Source organism: Nicotiana tabacum, chromosome 11, assembly GCF_000715075.1.
Source record: "Nicotiana tabacum cultivar K326 chromosome 11, ASM71507v2, whole genome shotgun sequence".
NCBI lineage: Eukaryota > Viridiplantae > Streptophyta > Magnoliopsida > Solanales > Solanaceae > Nicotiana > Nicotiana tabacum.
Window position 1 is genome coordinate 169507965 of NC_134090.1, and position 22242 is coordinate 169530206.

Here is a 22242-nt window from a genome sequence, read left to right on the forward strand (position 1 = left end):
ATACTGTTTGTCTCAATAAAGTTACTTCTTTCACCGGCCTACCAAAAAACATCCCGCAATAATGGGCATGGAGACAATTTTCGAAATCCAATCAAACTAATCTACACTCTAATGAAATCAATATAACAGTAATAAGACAATTAAAGAGTGGATGATATCAACTTGAAATGTCATACATAATATAATAAAGAAAAAGAACAAATATGCTGGCAGAGGACCCTACTCGAAATAAGTTTTAAATGTTTTTCCTTACGGGAAGTTTCGGATTAGAACTTGTTTTGATAGCCTTTCAGAGGAGTGAAACATCAGGCAGAAGGGATATACAGTTCTAGCCAGCCTTATCTTGCAGGTGATGTCGACGTCGAGTCTTGCAGGTGACATCGACGTTGAGTTGATGGCAGAAGTGAGCCACTCGGTGGTGCAGTACATAGTGGGTTTAATAGGTCACACACAAACAAATGGCTCTGAAACAAATAAAAAGGTGCAACAATCTATACCCGGACTGAAAAATTGTTGAAATTTTAATTTGGCTCTACCATAACCATAAGCATGCATAAATTAAGGAGATGTATGAAAAAAATATCAAATAGCGAAGAAATGCATTAATTTCAAAAAAGAAATATTGCAATACTCATTTTACTTAATTGGAAATACAAGTTGCTAAATGTTTCTCTAATCCCTTTGGACAACATTTGGTTGAAGATGAAAATACATTATTCAAAATTGAAGTTGAAAAATAATTACGTTTGTTTTGTAAGCACAGCTTTCCTCTGGATCTTATATATGCGTTAAAAAATCTACTAGATATTTAAAAATAGGCCAAATACATCGACAACCCCTTAAAGTTGTCCGTACTTTTCACTTAGACACTTTATCTTAGGTCCGTTCCATTTGAATATTTCAACCAAGTCTTTACTGTGTCATTTAGACACAATATGCTGGCATGGCAAGGTAAGTGTTTCTCACATTTTCCAAGTGGTGAAATCATTTCAAAAAACAAACTCCACATACTTCTTGTCGGAAAATGTACAGCTTCTGCGGGGAAATTTTCCGACCATCTTCTTAGCCCAATTTTTTTTAGACTTGTTCACACCAATATAAGTATATCCTTCTTTAGATCTGGGCACACCATCACCACCTTTAAACCTGGCCACCTGTGAAAAAATAAAGTAAAGTGATTTTTTGAAAAAATATAGAATTCTCTAGAATGTCCTAGTGAAGTATCCTTGATATTTAGTAGACATATCTAGATGTTCTAGAATGTTGTGGGATGATAAGGTTATCTATTAGAGACATCTAGATATTCTAGAGTATTATGGAAAGATAAGGTTCACTAGATTTTTCTTGTACATGTTCTAGAATATTATCTAGAACCATCCTTAGAGAAGTATAAATAGGGGTGGTCTTAGGCATTTGTAAGCAAGCCAAAATCAAGAAAGCCTTCTTTCCTAAATAAGTTCTCCTATCTAAAATCTCTCTTCTCTTTTCAAGCTTCCTCTTCTTTAGTTGAATCCTCCAATCTTGATTAACGATCTTGGGCTAGCAGAAGGTCTCCGAATAATACTCTTCTTCTGCTATTCTTTACATGGTATCAGAGCCATAAGTCGGCTTCTGGATTTCAAGGTCGGGTTAGTGGTTGATTCAACTGGTTTCTCTAAATGGATTTGGGTGGTCGTGCTAATGGACTGGAGATGGAATTATTGAACCAGTCCAACTACAAGGTATGGAAGAGTTGTATGGAGTCATACCTTGTAGGTGAGGATTTGTGGGAAGTTGTCAATGAGAGCAACACAAGTCCTCTTGCTGACGCACCGAAAAATAGCAATGCACGTAAGAAGTGGAAGCAGATTAATGCTAAGACGGAGTTTGTCCTAAAGAGGTCCATCTCTCCTAATTTATTTGATCATATTATAAGGTGTAAATCAGCTCATGAAATATGGAGGACCTTCGATCGGCTGTTCAACAAGAAGGATGAAGCTCGGCTACAGATTTTGGAGAATGAGTTAGCTAACACCACTCAAGGTAATCTCTCGATCGCTGAGTATTTTTTGAAGGTTAAAAATCTGTGTTCTGAATTTTCTCTATTGAATCCGGACGAGGCTATCTCTGAAGCACGAATAAGAAGAATTATTATTCGTGGCTTAAAGCCAGAATACATTCCCTTTGTTACTTCGATTCAAGGATGGGTTCAACAACCATCTTTGGAAGAATTTGAGAATTTTCTATCGTCACAAGAGCTATTAGCCAAACAGATGGTTGATGTATCTATCAAAGAAGGGGAAGGAAATGTTCTAGTTGTCGATAAGAGGAACTTTAAAGGGAAATCAAGAGATAGCATGCACTTTCAATCCTCAAGTGGTTCGAGCTCGCCAGGAAAGAAGGGGGAGTCTTCCAGCAACGGTAAAAAGCCTTTAAAATATTACCGTTGTGGAAAAGTCGGGCACATAAAAAGATATTGTCGAGCCAAAGAGTGCAATATAGCTCAAATCAAGAAAGTTGTTGAAGAAGAAGAAAAAGAAGAAGACTGGGGAAAGTGCTTCACAGCAGAGACTCGAGCAATAAATGCCATGGCTTCCATAAATTTTGAAAGAAACTGGATTGTGGATTTAGGATGTGGGCACCATCTCACTAGAGATCAATCCAAATTCTCCACCTTTCGCGAATACAACGGCCATGATGTCATTGTTACAGCAGATAATACAGTAAGGTACTGTTGTGATCAACGAGAAGCAAAAAGGCACTATCACCCTCAACAGTGTCTTTCACATTCCAGGTATGAAGAAAAATCTATTTTCAGTTGCAAATGCTGGAAACTATTTGCTATTTAGCCCACGTGATGTGAAGTTCCTCGAAATATCAAGGTACTCAAGACAGATATCGTTCACTCAGGTAAGAGAGTTAACGATTTATATGTCTTATCTGCCTCTAATTCATATATTGAGAAGATGAGTAGCAATAATAATACACATCTTTGGCATGCTAGACTTGGACATCTAAGCATGGATAATTTAAATGCCATGGTAAAGTTGAATCTAGTAAAAGGTTTGCCTAACTTAAGAAATTTTGATGGAGGATAGGTTTGTGAAGGATGTCAATATGGAAAGGCACATCGTCTTCCATTTGACAGATCCTTATCAAGGTGCAATGCCCCACTAGAACTTATTCACAGTGACTTGATGGGGCCAACGAGAACTCCTTCATTTTCAAGCTACTCTTATATGCTAATTTTCATTGATGATTTTACTAGATTCACTTAAATTTATTTTGTGAAGCACAAGTCAGAAGTTTTCAGTAAGTTTGTGGAGTTCAAAGAAACTGTTAAAGGTGAACTAGATTCCAGAATAAGGCGGCTACGAACTGATAATGGCGGTGAGTTTATATCAGATAAGTTTCTTTCCTTTTGTCGTCAGCATGCCATTAAAAGAGATCTGACATGCACTGATACGCCACAACAAAATGGAGTGGCTGAAAGGAAGATCCTACACTTAACTGAGACATGTAAGAGTTGGCTTCATGCCAAGAATTTTACTAAAGCCTTGTGGGCTGAAGGTATGAAATGTGCAGTGTACGTGATTAACAAGATGCCGCTTTCTCAAAATAATATGAAGTTTCCCTATGAATTAATGTTTGGAGAAAAGCCTAGCGTGAAGCACCTCAGGGTTTTTGGTTCTATTTGTTATGTTCACATTTCGGATTCTCAACGGAGCAAGTTAGATGCCAAGGCAAGGAAATGCATCTTTGTCGGATATGATGAAAGGAAAAAGGGATGAAAGTGCATGGATCGTAAAACTCATCTCTTTGTTGTTTCAAGGGATGTCATATTCGACGAAGTCTCTTTGTATTATGGAGTTGCGCAAGAAGGGGCAGGTTATAAACCCATGAACCCTGAAACATCAAATCTGCCTAACACAAGTACTTCTTTAGATAATACAGTTGTTGAGGAGCTAAGAGAAAGTGGGAGCCCGAGAACTCAACTACATGAAACTCAACAAGAAGATGATTCATGTGGTTCAGGAAGACCAAAACGAACTATTGTCAAGCCAGCTCGTTTCAGAGATGAAAATTTCGTCAGCACATACTCATGTTCTTTTGCAAGACCAATTGAAGAACCTTCAGTATTTGGGGAAGCAAGACGAGCCAGAAATATAGTGCTGAGATCTTCACCAAGACACGTCTTAAAGAATCGGTTGAGTTCTTCCGCGACAAGTGTGAGATAGCTTCCAAAAAATCACTTTAAGGGGGAGTGTGAGAAAAATAAAGTAAGTGATTTTTTGGAAAAATATAGAATTCTCTAGAATGTCCTAGTGAAGTATCCTTGATATTTAGTAGACATATCTAGATGTTCTAGAATGTTGTGGGAAGATAAGATTATATATTAGAGACATCTAGATATTCTAGAGTATTATGGAAAGATAAGGTTCACTAGATTTTTCTTGTACATGTTCTAGAATATTATCTAGAACCATCCTTAGAGAAGTATAAATAGGGGTGGTCTTAGGCATTTGTAAGCAAGCCAAAATCAAGAAAGCCTTCTTTCCTAAATAAGTTCTCCTATCTAAAATCTCTCTTCTCTTTTCAAGCTTCCTCTTCTTTAGTTGAATCCTCCAATCTTGGGCTAGCAGAAGGTCTCCGAATAATACTCTTCTTCTACTATTCTTTACACCACCATCATAAAGTTCTCATTTTTCCTCTCATTTTGAAGATCTAGTTGGCCGCTGCAATTCTGGTCATAAAAGTAGCAACGTCCCTACCTGCCTACCTCATCTTCACTATTATCTTCCACCATGGATGGCACAAACAAGAACTGTGACAAGAGCCCTCTCATTTTCACTCGTCCGGCGGAATTTTATTTTTTCCGATGAAGTTTCATTTTTTTCTCAACAGTTAAATGTTACTTGAATCAGAACCGGCTAGATTCAGGCTGATCTGGCCGGAAATAACAAGTTTTTGGCAACCCTTTTGCATTGGTGTCTTTTTCTCCTCGTTTTTTCTTTTTATTTTTGTCTATAAGTTATAGATCTAAAGGACTAAAAACATATGGTGAAACTCCACCATTTTTTAATCCGGTCGGAATTTTATTTCCGGCAACTTTGTGGTTTGGTTGGATATTCGTTTTTTCGGCAACCTTCATGCTTATGTTCGTTGATTTTTATGATTGAGTCCCATCTTTGGTACATTTAGATTGGGTTTGATTTCACTATCCTCAACTATTGCATTATATTCTGTTTGTTTGCCAATGATTTTATTGGTCGTTTGATGCTGCATTTTGAAGGGGAAAAAAATGACCAAGGGTCATTGGGGAAGATGACAGACGGGTGGGGTTAAGGTAAAATACACGTGTCTTTGTCTTATTCGTCAATCTAGCATGTGAATTACACGTTCCTTTTGTGTTTGGCGGCCTAAGAATTTTGTGTTCAAATGACATATTTGACTTGTGCTTGGAGTTTTCAAATGGAACAGACTTAAGATAGAGTGTCTAAGTGAAAAGTTTGGACAACATAAGGAGTTGTCGATGTATTTGGCCTTAAAAATATTTAGCTTTAACATGAGTGAGCTTACCGGTGGAAGCGAAACAGTACCCTAGCCTTTTTGATCCTTTATTATGGATATCAAAACAAGGGATTACTTCGCTCCTGTTTAACCAAAACAACAACAAGAACTCTTCAAATCCAAAAAAGTTAGGATCGGTTATATGAATCCTCACTGATCATGCCACTATCTGTATTGTGAAGATACATATTAGATTGACTAATTTTAAGCTAACAACTTCCCTCAATCCGGACCAGCAATATGAGCTTGCTTACATAGGCACAGTTTACTTTTCAACGAAAGTTAGGAAAGAGAAAAAGGCACGAACATCTTCTTTCTTGACAAAGGATAAAATCAAACTTTGTGGTCTACCATAACTTTGTGTATACAACTCACAAATTAGCAAATGATTAATTATTTGGACTTTTGTATTAACTTAGTGGGCAGCCATAAAGCCATTACACAAATATGTAAGAGGTTGTCATGTTGCTATATAAAAGCAAAGGTCCTTAACTATACAACACAAGTCTTTAGTTCTTACCTTCCCTTGTCCAATTATAGTTGCCTGCAAAATCAAAATGAGAAGCTTTGGAAATATGGGGCAATGGCCCCTACTCGCATTTGCTTTGGCAATTTGCTTAGTAGCAACTACTGTTGTTGCTGATTACTCTTATGACTACACTTCTCCCTCACCCTCTAAGTACTACAAATCACCTTCGCCGTCAAAGTACCATGCCCAGGTAACGGTCTCTTACAAACATTATCCTTCACACTATTACAAGTCGCCTTCGCCATCAAAGTACCATAGCCATTCACCAAACGTCTACAAATCACCTCTACCTTTGAAGCATGATTATTACAATGCACCAAAACCTACAAAATATTACAAATCACCGCTACCTTTGAAGCATGATTACTACAAAGCACCAAAACTAACAAAATATTACAAATCGCCTGCTCCTTCAAAGCACAACTACAAGTCACCATCACCGATTAAGTATTACAAGTCACCTGCTCCTTCAAAGTACTATTACTACAAGTCACCATCACCAACAAAATATTACAAATCACCCGCTCCATCGAAATACAACAAGCCACAAACACCAACAAAATATTATAAGTCACCTATTTACTACAAGTCTCCACCACCACCAAAGTATTACGAGGAATCATCTTCTTATTACAAGTCACCTCCACCCCCACCGAAATACTACGAGCAGTCATCGTCCTCTTACAAATCTCCCCCGTCTCCACCAAAATATTACGAGCAGTCACCTTCATACAAGTCTCCACCTCCACCACCAAAATACTACGAGCAAATACCTACAACTTACAGTGCACCACCTCTACCAAAAATCGATGAACAATTAACATCATATTACAATTCACCACCACCACTATCGACAAACTACAATAAGCAAACTCCTACCTATGCCTCACCTCCCCCACCTGAAAAGTACGAGCAATCTTCCCCCTACAGTTCACCTCCACCAACCTACTACTAATATTCAAGTCATTCGCCTCCAAAATAGCTATCATTTCCTTACTTTCAACTTCTTAGCATACTCTTGTTTGGAGCGTCTCCCATCATTGTTCTACCTCATTCCTAAAGTACATGTATTATTTATTATATTTTATGTTTTGCATTTGATGTCTAATTAAGATCATTGAGATCTATATTGATTCGGCTCATTGTATTAAGAACTTTTTGAATTAATCTCTTCAGAATTCTACTTTGCTTCTTATATATTGTCTACTTCTTTGTCTGATATTGATTGTCTCTATAAACTTAATTCTTTCACCGGCCTACCAAACAAAAACATGTTAACATGTCAACACATTCCATTACGAAAACAAAGAGACATCATGTTAACATGTCCTTTTTCCTTTTGGAGCACACTACTTTGGGAATTTTGCACGTCATAGGGGCGAATCTAGTTCTTTTGACTCTATATTCATTCAAATCCAGTATTTTCAACCCAAAGTATAAATTTTTTATGTGAAACCTCACAAACATTTCAACAACTATAAAATCTGAACCCATTATTTTTGAATATACAATGAATTCATTCAATACAAAAAATCTTAAAGGTCGAATCCGTCAAGTTAATTTTGAATCCGTAATGATGTGCACGTGATTTTTCTTTTTCTTTTTGATGCTAGACTGCATTTCATTTCATTATATGGAAAATTTCTGGTTGACTTCAGGGACGGATGTAGTGTGTTACCAACGTTTTCAATTGAATCAATAACTTCCGACGCGGAGTAAAAATTTATATGTAAAAGTTCATTAAAATTGCTAAAATAGTATATAGATGAACCCACAAATTTTAAAATATAATGGGTTCAATGCTCAAAATCCTTAAAATTAAACTCATAGAACTTAAATCCTAGATTCGCTTCTGGTTGACTTGTCGCATTGCCAATTTAATGGCGAGATGGATAGTTCAGTTTTTCAAAGAAGAAAATAGGAAAGACGAGAAAAAGGATAAATTTAAGTTAGAATCTATGGCTCGTGTAACAAGAAGGCGATTATGAGTCTCCACCATAAGGCGATTCACCTTAAGGCGATTTCATTGAAAAAGGATAAATTTATGTTAGAAGTCTCCACCACCACCAGCTTATTATGAGAAATCACCTTCTTATTACAAGTCACCTCCACCCGTTCCAAAATACTATGAACATTCACCTTCCTATTATAAGTCGCCTCCACCCCCATCGAAATATTACGAGCAGTCACCATTTCTTACAAATTTCCCCCACCTCCACCAAAGTATTATGAACAACCATATTCATACAAGTCTCCACCTCCACCACCAAAGTACTATGAGCAATCACCAACTTACTATAAATCACTTCCTCCACCATACTACAAATCTCCTCCACCCCCACCCAAATACGTCAAGCAATTACCTACTACTTACAATGCACCACCTCTACCAAAAATTGATGAACAATTACCATCCTACTACAAATCACCACCAATAACAACAACAAGCTACTACAAGCAAACTCCCACCTACGCATCACCTCCCCCGCCGGTAAAGTACGAGCAGTCTCCCACCTACAGTTCACCTCCACCACCAGCCTACTAGTAATTGATATTAAAGCCATTCTCCTCTATAATTTCCATCATCTCCTTGGCTTTTAACATCTTTGCATCTCCATTTATTTTTCTACCTTGTTCCTAAGTTGTATGTATGGCTTTAAAATGATCAGATCTAAGTGGTGTGTTTTATTTTATTGTATAAGTTGTTTTGATATCGAAGATCCTTGTGATCTTCATTGATTTACCTCATTGTATCAATTTTTTTAATGTAATTCCTTGAGAATTCTACTTCGCTTCATACATTACATCCTCATACTTATGCTCCTACTTTCCTTCCAGTACTACACCATTCTTGATGGCTCCAACAATTGTCATCTTCTTGTTTCGTCGTCCTCTATATGGTTTTTGGACTAGTGATTTGTTCGCTCGATGAGTGACTATATTTATCATGTCAAAGTTGACATTTTGAACATCCTTCAAACAGCCAAACTAATTCATCAACAAAAGCAAGGATTGAACTATAGTAGTATGATGTCTTAACTAGTAGAATGAAGTATTCCTGCTTATTGTTCAGTTAAAAGGATAAAGTCAAGATACCTTAAGACCATCACTTTACCTAGACGTAATAGAAGATAGCACTTCACAATTAATCAATAGAAACCTAAACTTATTGCAGGTAATCCAAGTTACACTGATTGAATCCCTTACCAAAAAAGTTGCTCCGATTTAGGGCTGGCAAATGGGCGAGTCGGGTCAGATATGGGACTGGTCGAAAGCGGGTAATGAAAAAACAAATAAATAATATGACCCAACCTATATTTAATACGGATAAAAAACGGGATAACTGGCAGATGACTTCTTGAATATGATCACTTTTGGGAGAATTTCTAGTCTCCCAAACTTGAGAAACCCCCAATTTGAGTCTTTACAAATGTAAAAGTTAAACTCATTAGTTATCCATTTTCTAAATGGATAATATGGTTCTTATCGATATTTGACCCGTTTTTAAAAATTTCATTATCCAACTCATTTTTTAGTGGATAATATAGATAGTTAACTGCTTTCTTTTAACCATTTTGCCACCACTACTCTAATTGAATAAAGATAAGGTTTTTCTAATCACAACCTAAAGGTCTGTTAGGGCTCAATTGTACTAAGAAAATCACAAAATAATAAGTAAGATAAAGTACCAGTTGCTACAGAAAGGGGCATTCAGATGTGCACCAGATACTTTATTTGTGAGTTAAGCGATAAGCTAAGTTGCTCGACTCGGTTGCGGGTATCCGATACGGGCATGGATCTGAGTGTCGGATTCGGCAAAATCTAAATTTTAAGATTCGGGGGTGCAGATCCAGGTTGGACACGGGAGCAGGGATTCGGCTAAGAAAATTCAAAATTATAAAAAAAAAATAGAACTATAAATATTTTATAAATTTTGAGAGATATTTTGTGAAAAGCTTATATGAATATTGTAGAATTGAATTCTTGGTTTTTCTGAAACACTAGGCAACAAATATGAGACAAAAAAAACTATAATGTAAAAGGTATGTCATTTCTCATGTCTTAAATCTATTTTATTTTTAATTTTGACAAATCAAAATCTCAATTTTTCCTTCAAATTTGTCGATGAACTCGGGTCAAAGTATCCGAAGTTAGTTGACCGAATCCGGGATGTATCCCGTGTTGAAGTTTGGCAAAATGCCAAAGTCCCACATTGGTTGGGAGTTAAGTTTGGGGGGGATTTTTCCCCTATAAAAGAAGGCCTAATGTTTAGGATTGAAATACACCTCTCATTTGCCTTCTCATCTGTTTAAGGCATTTGTATCTTCTCTCTTTAGTATTATTTCACTTGTATTTTTGGAGTGAAATAAAATATTGGTTGTGTCCGAGGAGTAGGCAAAATTAGCCGAACCTCGTAAATTCTGGTGTTCCCTTTATTGTTGTTTTATTGTCTTATTTATTATTTGGTGGCTGTCATAATTTTTGGTATAGTAGTTGTGACTTATTCACACTATATACATTTGGCTTCCGCAACAATTGGTATCAGAGCCAAGGTACTGTCTAAGTATGCTCTGTGGTTGCAGCATAGTCTGATCTTCCACATCAGAAAAGATTTATCTTGGTAACTGAGTCAAGGTTCTGTCTGAGTATGCTCTGTAGTTGCAGCTTAGTCTGATCTTCTACATCAGAAAGGAAATAATCTTGATTTGTGTCGTCAGCTATTAAATAATATTTGTGTCAAATATGGGGGACAATAAACAAGAAGAATCTACATCAAGTGTCAACAATACGTCATCATTGGCATCTTCGCTTATGACAAGAATTGTGTCAAATGCGAAATTTGCGGTAGAAATTTTTGACGGGTCCGGACATTTTGGGATGTGGCAAGGCGAGGTTCTAGATGTCCTTTTTCAACAAGGGCTAGATCTGGCCATTGAAGAAAAGAAACCAGATGTTATTGGAGAAGAAGATTGGAGAATTATCAACCGTGTTGCTTGCGGTACCATTCGATCCTACCTTGCTAGAGAGCAGAAATATCCATACACAAAGGAAACTTCTGCAAGTAAATTATGGAAAGCACTGGAGGATAAATTTTTGAAGAAAAACAGTCAAAATAAATTGTACATGAAGAAGAGACTGTTTCACTTCACCTATGTTCCTGGTACCACGATGAATGAACATATCACCAGTTTCAATAAGTTGGTCACAGATTTGCAAAATATGGATACAACTTATGATGATGGTGACTTGGCCTTAATGTTGTTGGCGTCACTTCCTGATGAGTACGAGCACCTTGAAACTACTCTACTCCATGGAAATGACGAAATTTCTCTCAGAGAAGTTTGTTCAGCTTTGTACAGCTATGAACAAAGAAAGCGAGAAAAACAGAAGGGCGGAGAAGGAGAAGCACTGTTTGTGAGGGGTCGTCCTCAAAATCAAACGAGGACAAAGAAGGGAAGATCCAAGTCAAGATCCAGACCCAGTAAAGATGAATGTGCCTTTTGTCGAGAAAAAGGGCACTGGAAGAAAGACTGTCCGAAGTTGAAGAATAAGGCCAAACATAACAATGGAAAGGCTATTATGGATTCAAATGTAGCTGATTGTGATGATTCAGACTTCTCATTAGTTACAACAGAGTCATCAACATCATCAGACATATGGTTGATGGACTCGGCTTGTAGCTATCATATGTGTCCCAACAGGGACTGGTTCATGGAATTTCAAGAAGGAGAATATGGAGTCATCCACACAGCGGATAACAGCCCTCTTACCTCATATGGCATTGGTTCAATACGATTAAGGAACCATGATGGAATGATCAGAACATTGATAGATGTTCGATATGTACCGGATTTGAAGAAGAATCTCATCTCTGTGGGAGCCCTAGAATCAAAAGGGTTCAAAATCATTGCAGAAAATGGAGTGATGAGAGTATGCTCCGGTGCACTAGTGGTAATGAAGGCTAATCGGAAGAATAATAATATGTACCGCTATCGTGGCAGTACAGTTATTGGGACAGCGACAGTAACATCCAGTGACGACAAAGAGGCAGAAGCAACCAAGCTATGGCACATGCGCTTGGGACATGCTGGAGGAAAATCCTTGAAAACTCTATCAGATCAAGGATTGTTAAAAGGAGTAAAGGCTTGCAACTTGGAGTTTTGTGAGCATTGTGTTAAAGGGAAACAGACAAGGGTTAAATTTGGTACAGCGATCCATAATACTAAAGGCATTTTGGATTATGTACACTCTGATGTTTGGGGTCCTTCCAAAACACCTTCATTGGGTGGGAAGCACTATTTTGTAACCTTTGTTGATGATTTTTCTCGAAGAGTGTGGGTGTATACAATGAAAAACAAAGATGAAGTGCTGAGAATTTTTCTCAAATGGAAGACGATGGTGGAGAATCAAACAGGCAGGAGGATCAAGTGTATTCGCACAGACAATGGAGGTGAATACAAAAATGATCATTTCAATAAGGTCTGTGAAAATGATGGCATCGTCCGACACTTCACTGTTAGACATACACCACAACAGAATGGAGTGGCAGAACGTATGAACCGGACCTTGCTGGAGAAGGTACGGTGTATGTTGTCCAATGCTGGCTTGAGCAAAGAATTTTGGGCTGAGCCAATTACATATGCATGCCACCTCATTAATCGTCTACCATCTGCTGCTATTGATGGCAAAACACCATTTGAAAAATGGTACGGAAAACCTGCTGTAGATTATAACTCTTTGCACGTGTTTGGCTCAACTGCATATTATCATGTGACGGAGTCAAAATTGGATCCAAGGGCAAAGAAGGCTATTTTTATGGGAATTACTTCTGGAGTCAAAGGATATCGCTTATGGTGCCCTATGACAAAGAAAGTAATATTCAGCAGAGATGTTACCTTTGATGAATTTGCTATGGTAAATAAGGTAACAGAAGATACCAAACAAAATGAAGGTGCTTCTAAGCAGGTGGAGTTTGAGGGAAAATTTATTTTTCCTACACAAGAAGCAGAGGAGGAAACAAATGAAGATTACCCTCTGGAAGGAGAGCCAGTAGAGGAGATTCCAACTCAGGAATCTCAACAACAACTTGAATCAATAGCAACCAGCAGGCCAAAAAGAACAATAACGAAACCTGTTCGTCTCATAGAGACGGTTGCTTGTGCAACCTCAATTGTAGCTGATGATGTTCCTACTACTTATAAAGACGCTGTTCAAAGTTCAGAAGAAGATAAGTGGAGGATTGCCATGAATGATGAGATACAGTCCCTTCATCAGAATCATACATGGAGATTGGCCAATCTCCCGAAGGGAAAGAAAGCAATTGGGCGCAAATGGGTATTTGCAAAGACGGAAGGATTTCCTAACCAAGTAGATGTTCGCTACAAAGCAAGATTGGTGGCCAAAGGATATGCTCAAAAGGAGGGAATTGATTACAATGAAGTGTTTTCTCCAGTTGTAAAACATTCCTCCATTAGAATTATGTTGGCTTTGGTAGCACAATTGGATTTGGAACTAGTTCAGATGGATGTAAAAACTGCGTTTTTACATGGAAACTTGGAGGAGGAAATCTACATGACTCAGCCAGAAGGATTCAAAGTTGCTGGAAAAGAAAATATGGTGTGCAAACTTGAGAAATCGTTGTACGGATTGAAACAATCTTCTAGACAATGGTACAAGCGATTTGACGAGTTTATGTTGCAGCAAGGGTACAAGAGAAGCAAATACGATCATTGTGTGTATTTGCACAAGCTTAAAGATGGTTCCTTTGTATATCTTCTCCTATATGTTGATGATATGTTGATAGCTTCCAAGAATTCGGAAGAAATTGATAAGTTGAAGATTCAACTGAAGAAGGAGTTCGAGATGAAGGATTTGGGTGAGGCAAAGAAAATTCTTGGCATGGAGATAATTAGAGATAGACGTTCAAAGAAACTCTGTTTATCTCAAAAGGAATATTTGAAGAGAGTACTTCAACGTTTTGGCATAGATGACAAGACTAAGCCAGTTAGTACTCCACTTGCTTCCCATTTTAAGCTAAGTACTACTATGTCACCAATGGATGAAGCTGAACGAGAGTATATGTCAAAGGTACCATACGCAAATGCTGTTGGTAGCTTGATGTATGCAATGGTTTGCACAAGGCCTGACATTTCACAAGCTGTTGGAGTTATTAGCAGATATATGCACAATCCAGGGAAGGAGCATTGGCAAGTTGTGAAGTGGATTCTACGGTATATTCATAATACTGTAGATGTCGGGTTAGTTTTTGAGCAGGAAGACAATCAGTTTGTAGTTGGATATTGTGACTAAGATTTTGCGGGTGATATGGACAAACGAAGATCAACTACTGGTTATGTGTTTACTTTTGCAAAGGCACCAGTTAGTTGGAAGTCTACTTTGCAGTCAACAGTTGCTTTGTCTACAACAGAGGCAGAGTACATGGCTATTACAGATGCTGTGAAAGAGGCAATTTGGCTTCAAGGATTGCTAAAGGAGCTTGGTGTTGAACAAAAAGGTATCACAATTTTTTGTGATAGTCAAAGTGCTATTCAATTAGCGAAGAACCAAGTTTATCATGCAAGGACGAAGCACATTGATGTTCGGTATCATTTCGTACGAGAAATCATAGAAGAAGGTGGAGTCACGGTGAAGAAAATTCATACTACAGAGAATCCTGCTGATATGCTGACAAAGGTGGTGACTGCGGTCAAGTTTCAACATTGTTTGGATTTGATCAACATTGTTGAACACTGAAGATTGAAGATGAAGACACAACCAAAATTTGTTATTGAGAGAGAATTGAAAATGTGGAATTTTGCCAAGGTGGAGATTTGTTGAAGTTTGGCAAAATGCCAAAGTCCCACATTGGTTGGGAGTTAAGTTTGGGGGGATTTTTCCCCTATAAAAGAAGGCCTAATGTTTAGGATTGAAATACACCTCTCATTTGCCTTCTCATCTGTTTAAGGCATTTGTATCTTCTCTCTTTAGTATTATTTCACTTGTATTTTTGGAGTGAAATAAAATATTGGTTGTGTCCGAGGAGTAGGCAAAATTAGCCGAACCTCGTAAATTCTGGTGTTCCCTTTATTGTTGTTTTATTGTCTTATTTATTATTTGGTGGCTGTCATAATTTTTGGTATAGTAGTTGTGACTTATTCACACTATATACATTTGGCTTCCGCAACATCTTTATTCTATATTATAGAATAACTCTGTAGGGTCAAAGGAATTAAAAGAAAAAAATTGTAAGACTTCGGGGTTAGAGGAAACGCTCACTAAAGTAAAATGTGTGTAACCCTGTGAAGGTCACTTGTAAAGATTTGTTAAGCTATAATTTTTTTCTCTAAATTTAGCATGTTTGAAGTCCAAAAATCCATTACGATTAGAGGACGGGGAGGGTAAGATGTACGCAGCCTTAACCCTACCCCGGAAGGGCAGAGAAACTGTTTCCGATAGACCCTCGGCTAGAGAATCCCTTTATGTGTCATGTGGAATATTTGTCTTGAATGAAATAAAAGATGTTTTGAAGGAGAGAAGCGACGTGTATCTTTTGTTAAGTATAGGTGTTCACAGAGTGTTTGTTTGGTGTACGGAACAGGTAGTTGGAGAGGTGATAAGAGCCAAATCACCATATTTCCGAACAAAAGACACATTTCAAGGTCAAGCTTCATGAGTACGACCATTATGATACTTCCCTGTGGTTATCATCAACTTTGGCATTGACTGGAAATACTTGTGCTACTATTCCTAAATTTCATGAAGAGTGCAATAGAAGCCAGAAAAATGTAGATCACTCATGAATTACAGCAGTAAAAGAAGAGCAAAAGAACTTGAAAAAATTAATGAGATAAGTTGTCTATAATATGCTTAGACAAGTGCCTAAAACAAGCTGATACATAGTAAAATTGACAATTAGGACAAAAAAACAAACAGACAAGTACTACTGTAAAAACTGATTACTAAAGTGAAAATGACTTACAGAGTGAATATCAGGACATCAGAAGTTCTTTTTAGTGTCTCTACTAACTATTAGTTGGCTGCTCGCCTTGCCAAGACCAAACAATTTCCTCGAGAGCAGGTCTTATAACTTGTCTCAGCATCTTTTGGTACTCCACCTTATCACCATATGACCTTTTCAGCTCAACCAAGTGGAAGGACGGTGTAATTTCAAAAATTTCCACATCAATGGACAGAGTCCCATATCTAGCCACATTCAATCCCTCTAATCTTATAAATCCAGCTTCTTTTATTATTGTTTCCAGTTTTAGGTTCCGGCCGACTTCCTCAATTTTGGACAAGATAGCAGATGCAGGCTTCACTGAAATGAATTGCAGTTCCTCCTTCTGATCCTTTCTTATGAATAAACCAGATAAGTCAAATCCACTTGAAAGAGCGATTATATCAAATGCATTTAGATTTGCAGGTTTTGGAAACTCTAATTTTGATGCAGAGGGAGAGATACTGTTATGCGTACACGCATCGACATTAGCATTGGCATCTAAGCTAAAGTTTTCCTTCTCTTCTAATTTGATTCCTGCATTTCTTGAAGCCAACCCTTTTTTAAACCAGGAGTTTTCCTTTATTTTGGCTATTGAAATCCTTGTATGAGGGTTCGGATCAAGGATCTTCGAAATTAATTTCCGCACTTCTAGTGGGAACCAATTTGGGCATTTGAACTCCGCCTTCTTTATCTTCGTATACATCTCCATAAGATTTGAATCGTGGAATGGAAGATAACCAGCCAACAAGACAAATAAGATCACACCACAAGACCAGATGTCAGCTTTGGCGCCGTCATATCCTTTTCTGCTAATCACCTCAGGTGCAACATAAGCCGGGGTTCCACATGTTGTGTGGAGTAAGCCATCCTGCCTCTTAGACTCGGTCAACGCACTCAATCCGAAGTCTGATACCTTAAGATTTCCATTCTCGTCCAGCAACACATTTTCTGGTTTCAGATCACGGTGATAAACATCTCGGCTGTGGCAACACTCAACAGCACTAATCAATTGTTGAAAGTACTTCCTAGCTACATTTTCCTTGAGCCTCCCCTTTGTCAATTTTTTGAAAAGCTCACCACCTTTGGCATGTTCAATCACTAAGTAAATCTTAGATTTAGTTGCCATAACCTCGTATAGCTGTAGAACATTTGGGTGTTCGACCAGTGCCATAACAGATATCTCTCTCTTAGTCTGTTCGATCAGTCCGGCCTTGAGAACCTTCTCTTTGTCAATTACCTTGATGGCTACACTCTGTCCCGTTTCAAGATTCCTTCCATAATAAACCTTAGCAAAATTTCCTTGACCTAATAATCTCCCCAACTCATATTTTTGCATCAATACATTTCCCTTCTTCTCCTCCATTTGAACCGACAATCCTAATAACAACTACAAGTAACTTTCTCCTGCTGTAATGATGCTCGTTTATAACAGGCAGGAGGCCTTGTTACGGAGCTCAACCGTCTCCGACAAGACTGTGCTTCAGCATGACGAGATGTATAAGGGTTGTTGCTTCATTGTGCATCTGGCACGAGAAGTTAAGTGTGCCGTGAGCTGCATATTTGAGATCATGAAGGACGAGGAAGACTAACAATAATGCACACGGAAATTTAGTAGTCTCCAAAAGATAATCGCTGCTGTATAACCCCATCCTTCTGCATCCCAATTATTTTGCTTCAACAAGCACTGATCATCAATAAGTAAAAGAGAGAGAGTCAGGAACTTCCAATGCAAGCTCAGCAATTATTTCCTCAAACACAAGCAAAAATCTATGACTATGAAAACTGAGGTGTGAATTTAAAGTAGTATCCGTTGTATTAGGATCAGGGCAAAATCAAAAGAAAATTACATCAAGATGAATATCGCTTTTTTACTTATGACAATCTCTGCTTCAGTGGCGGAGTGAGGAAATTCTACAAGAGAATTGAAAAAATACTACAATGTTACACTTCGGATTTGCGCCTGTGATACACCAATTTTTTAACCCCCTTTACCACTATAATAAAAAAACTTTTTATGTCAAGGGATAAAACATTTTATACATACTAAAAAAACTCGTTTTTCTCTACTTGTGTAGTATAATTTTTCAACAAAGGGGATTCAAATGAATCCTTACTCCTACCTAGCTCCGTCCTTCTCTGCCTAAAGAATACAACTGCAATTAAAAAGGTCATTCCAAATTTAAGATTTCTTCATTAGAAACTATAATTTTCAAACTAAAGGGCATCTTGTTCCAGCACATTGGACAAATTTATCTCATCAAGTCCAATATCTAGCTAGAAAAGGAAGGGATTCACAAGCCATGGGCGGAGCTAGGGGACGGAAGGGGTTCATCCAAATCCTCTTCGCCAGAATAGCATATTGTGTATATAAGGCCAATTTTTTTTTCTACATATATATTCCACTGATGTTTGCATCAGGGCTGCGTAAATCACACCCTTGTGTGCGGCGCTTTCCTGGACCCTGCGTGATCGCGGATGTTTTGTGCACCGGGCTGCCCTTTTATATATTAGGTGTTGAATCTCCTTAACTTTTTCAAGTATTTTTTTTTTTAATTTCCTCGGTAAAAATTCTGCCTCTCTTGCTAGAAAATTCAAGAATACATATTTAGGTAGAAAAACATCATATGTCAACCAAAAAAAAAGGGGCAAAATGGGTTTAACAAACATCATATATATGCAAAATGGACGAAAACTAAAATGCAAAATTACCCAAAAACACAAACAAACAAACAAAAAGAGATAAAGGAAACTAAAAGGGATTGAAGAAAGAATAATACCTTGTTGGGGATTAAAGAACTTCGGACGGATCCGAAGTCGAGAGAGACAAGAAAAGCTCTTCGTAAAGATTGAGATTGTGAAATCTGTTTTGTTTTGAAAAAACAAGACACTTTTAAATACAAAGGTTGTTTGGTAGGAATTGGCCGTTAGGTTTGATAGAAATTTTGTGCAAGTGAAAATTAGGTAAAGCTTCTGCAATCGGCCAAAAGAGACCAAATATGTGACACGTGGTAGGTATCTCGGGAAAGGGGGAGAATTTTCTATTAGGAATCAAGAGCATCTAATAGTTTATTCCTTGGGACTACTCTAGAATAATGTTTTTCGTTTTTGTTTTGATACACTCTTTGATTGGATCCAATTTATATGGTTGTGATCTTGTCTTCTAGTAGCAAGTGCACATATAACCATTTTAGGGATATTTTTTAAGAGTTATTCAGTATTTATTTTGCCTTAAAATTTTAAATTAAAAATTTTAACTTCAGAATAATTCAAAACATTTTTATTCTGAAAAATTGAAATTCAGGACTGACTAATTTTTAATAGTAGCCCCTTAAAGTGGCTATCTGGTGTCATTTCTACAATATTCCATACAGATTTCTAATAAAAATTTTAAGAATCAAATGTTTAAAACTATTTACATTTTTCACTTGATTCGGTCTTGTTACGTTCAAATTGAACTTTTAAACATCACTTCTATATTTTCTTCCATTACTAGTTGCTAGTAATATGGTATACATGTTAAATTAATATTTTAAGTTTTGTATCTAACCAACGGATGTGATATAAAATGAATTTAAGGTCATATTTTTTAAGGTAAGAGGTGTCATATAATTAGGTGATCGTGAATTCAAACCACATAAATAGCATGCATCTAGAAAGAGATAGCAATATTGTCCAAATATGGTACAGGTAGATTTCTCTATAACAACCTCCAAGGCGTATTTAGGGGGCGGGAGGGTGTTCATCTGAACCCCCTTCGACAAAAAATTACATTGTGTATATATGGCAAAATTTATTTAGTTTTCCCCTTAACACAAGCCAAAAGCATAGCGTATTGGTCAAGGGGGTTCAAAACCTTTGAGAGGTCACTGGTTCAATTCCTCACTAGCCATAATCTCTTTTAATTTTTTAACTTTTTCCTTGTTTGAACTGTGAGCACGTGATTTTTGTTTCGCACGACAATCGCTCCAAAAAGAAATAAAAAATAATAATTGGCCCTGCTGTACAATTTCGGATTTCTGTGCGGCACCTTGTTGATCTATTTGTGACTTCGGCCCATTTTTATTTATTTACTTTAGTAAAATAAAATTCAAAAAATATATGTGTCCTGCATAATTCAAACCGTAATCCGGTCGTTAAATAGGAAATCATGAATAGGCATTTTCGTCTGTGATTTTATTTGGTTTGACTGTACCTGTTTTGAAATATTTTAGTGTGTGTGCAAATAATTGTATTGAGTGTGTATTTAATTTTAATTTAATTTTTTGGCTTAGTTTTGTTTTAAGATAAATAAGAAAAAGGAAATAAATAAAAAAAATAATAATAAATAAAAAAAGAAAAAAAGAAAGGACTTCCGGACTTGGGCCAATTTTAACAAAATTGGCCCAAACAAACAGCCCAAGACCCAGGCCTGCCCGGTCCAGGCCACCTGATGCCCGGGACGTCCAAACGACGTCGTTTGAGTCGTGCCTGATCTGGGCCGTTGATCTCAGAGTGATCAACGGCCAAGATCAATTCCCCATAACCCATCAACAAACCCGACCCGTCTCACCCAGACCAAACTCAAACCCTCAAGACGACACCGTTCCATGCAAGCCTCCAGATCCAGACCGTAGATCTAGATTGATCTAACGGTCGAGGTTCACCCACCCACTAACTATATAAACCCTTTACCATACCCTACCCCCCCTAGCCAACACCCCTGCCTTCGTCTTCACCAAACCCATCCCCTTCAAACCCTAGCCGCCCCTGCACACCTTCACCAGAAACCCGGCGGCCTGAACGCCGGTGACCTCCACTTGAACACCACAGAACCCCCATGCCATCCTGAACCTAAATCTACCAACCACACACCTCGAATCCTATCCCACCTTCTCGAATCTTCATTTGAAGATTCGAGTCGGAACCTAATCTACACCGATCTACCGTAAACTCGTACCAGACACTCCCCAGACCCCCCTCGTGACCAAACCATACTTGGTTTGGTCCGAATATAACCAGGGAAGCACGAATATTAGATCTGAGTTTTGAAACCACAAGGTCCCTCGTCACTGGTTCAAACCAGTTCAAACCAAAGAGGTTAAGGTCTAATGGACTTTAATCCAAGTGTTTCTCATCGATTAAAGTCCGTTCAGCCTTAAGAAAGGCCTGGCCAGGTCCGAGTTTAAGGTCCTGATTTTCAAGGTTTAAGGTGAGTTCTTTCTTTTCTTTATTTGTTTTGGTTCGTTTGATTGTTGTAAGGGTCTGTTCGTTTCCTGTCCTTGACTTCTATCAACTGTGCTTCAACCGCTGTGCCTGAACTTCTGTTTGTTTGTCTAAGATCCCCCCTCTTATTCTGATAAGACATATGTATTTGTTGTACAATAATTGAGCTTCAAATGTTGACTGAGCAATTGGTTCCTCGAGTACCACTTTGCTCAGTCAGTATAATTCGAATTATGGGTCGATACTGTTAAATGTCGGATTTTTGGTTACGATTGTGTATGTTAATGCTAATATAGTCGAGTCGACATGTGTCGTCAATTAATTTCAACTGTCCGAACAATAACAAATCGATTTACTTCTGCTAAGCATTTGTTGAGTCAATTAAGAACCAGTTTTTGTTTACTTATAGTTGTTTGAATTGATCAGTAATGTAAAAAGATTTGTTTGGTTTAAATTCTGAATTGGAAGGCATGTGCATTCGTGCACAGCATGTGCATTAATGCACCTCATGTGCTTTGTGCACAGCCTGTGGCCTGCATAAAGGCCTTTGTTAAGTTAAAAACAATTTGACAGCATATGCTGTCAGATACATTCCACTGCCCATACTTGGCTTTAGTTTAAAGAAGTATTTAAACCTTTTAAAAGTGAAATCTGCCAGGGAATGTTGATGGGGTTTAATACTTAATTAGCTAAAGTTGGAATTGAAAATGGAAGGCACATGGGAGGGGTACTGGGTTGTTCTGAAAAACAGGCTGTTAAAAGAGATAGTTTTTGAGGTTTATAAGGGGATGGACATACAGAATTAGAGGGGGATTGAACCTTAAGAGCTGAAAAGGAAAAACAAACAGACAGACATAGAGGACATCAGATAGACTAGGAGATACAGGATTGAGAGATAGAAATACACACACACACACAAAAGGAGGACAGAAGGAGAAGGGAAAAGGAAAATAGATAGACT

At 37.7% G+C, this 22242-nt stretch overlaps 2 protein-coding genes across 3 annotated transcripts; one reads left to right on the forward strand and one right to left on the reverse strand.

Annotated features, from left to right (window-relative positions):
• Positions 1-669: 669 nt before the first annotated feature.
• Positions 670-19084, reverse strand: LOC107810628 (CBL-interacting protein kinase 2). Of its 2 annotated transcripts, XM_075225713.1 has the most exons (3): positions 18857-19084; positions 16059-17763; positions 670-1154 (listed from the first exon to the last, which is right to left on the reverse strand). In XM_075225713.1, exon 2 carries the CDS (start codon positions 17440-17442, stop codon positions 16102-16104), a length of 1341 nt encoding a protein of 446 aa, XP_075081814.1. In that variant the 5' UTR covers positions 17443-17763; positions 18857-19084; the 3' UTR covers positions 670-1154; positions 16059-16101. The 2 variants fall into 2 exon arrangements, with proteins under 2 accessions (XP_075081814.1, XP_016490908.1); XM_016635422.2 differs by lacking the exon at positions 670-1154 and having other exon boundaries at positions 15910-17763.
• On the forward strand, positions 1659-3770 carry LOC107817324 (uncharacterized). Its single transcript, XM_016643129.1, has 3 exons — positions 1659-2773; positions 2829-2889; positions 3273-3770. Exons 1-3 carry the CDS (start codon positions 1659-1661, stop codon positions 3768-3770), a joined length of 1674 nt encoding a protein of 557 aa, XP_016498615.1.
• Positions 19085-22242: the final 3158 nt, after the last annotated feature.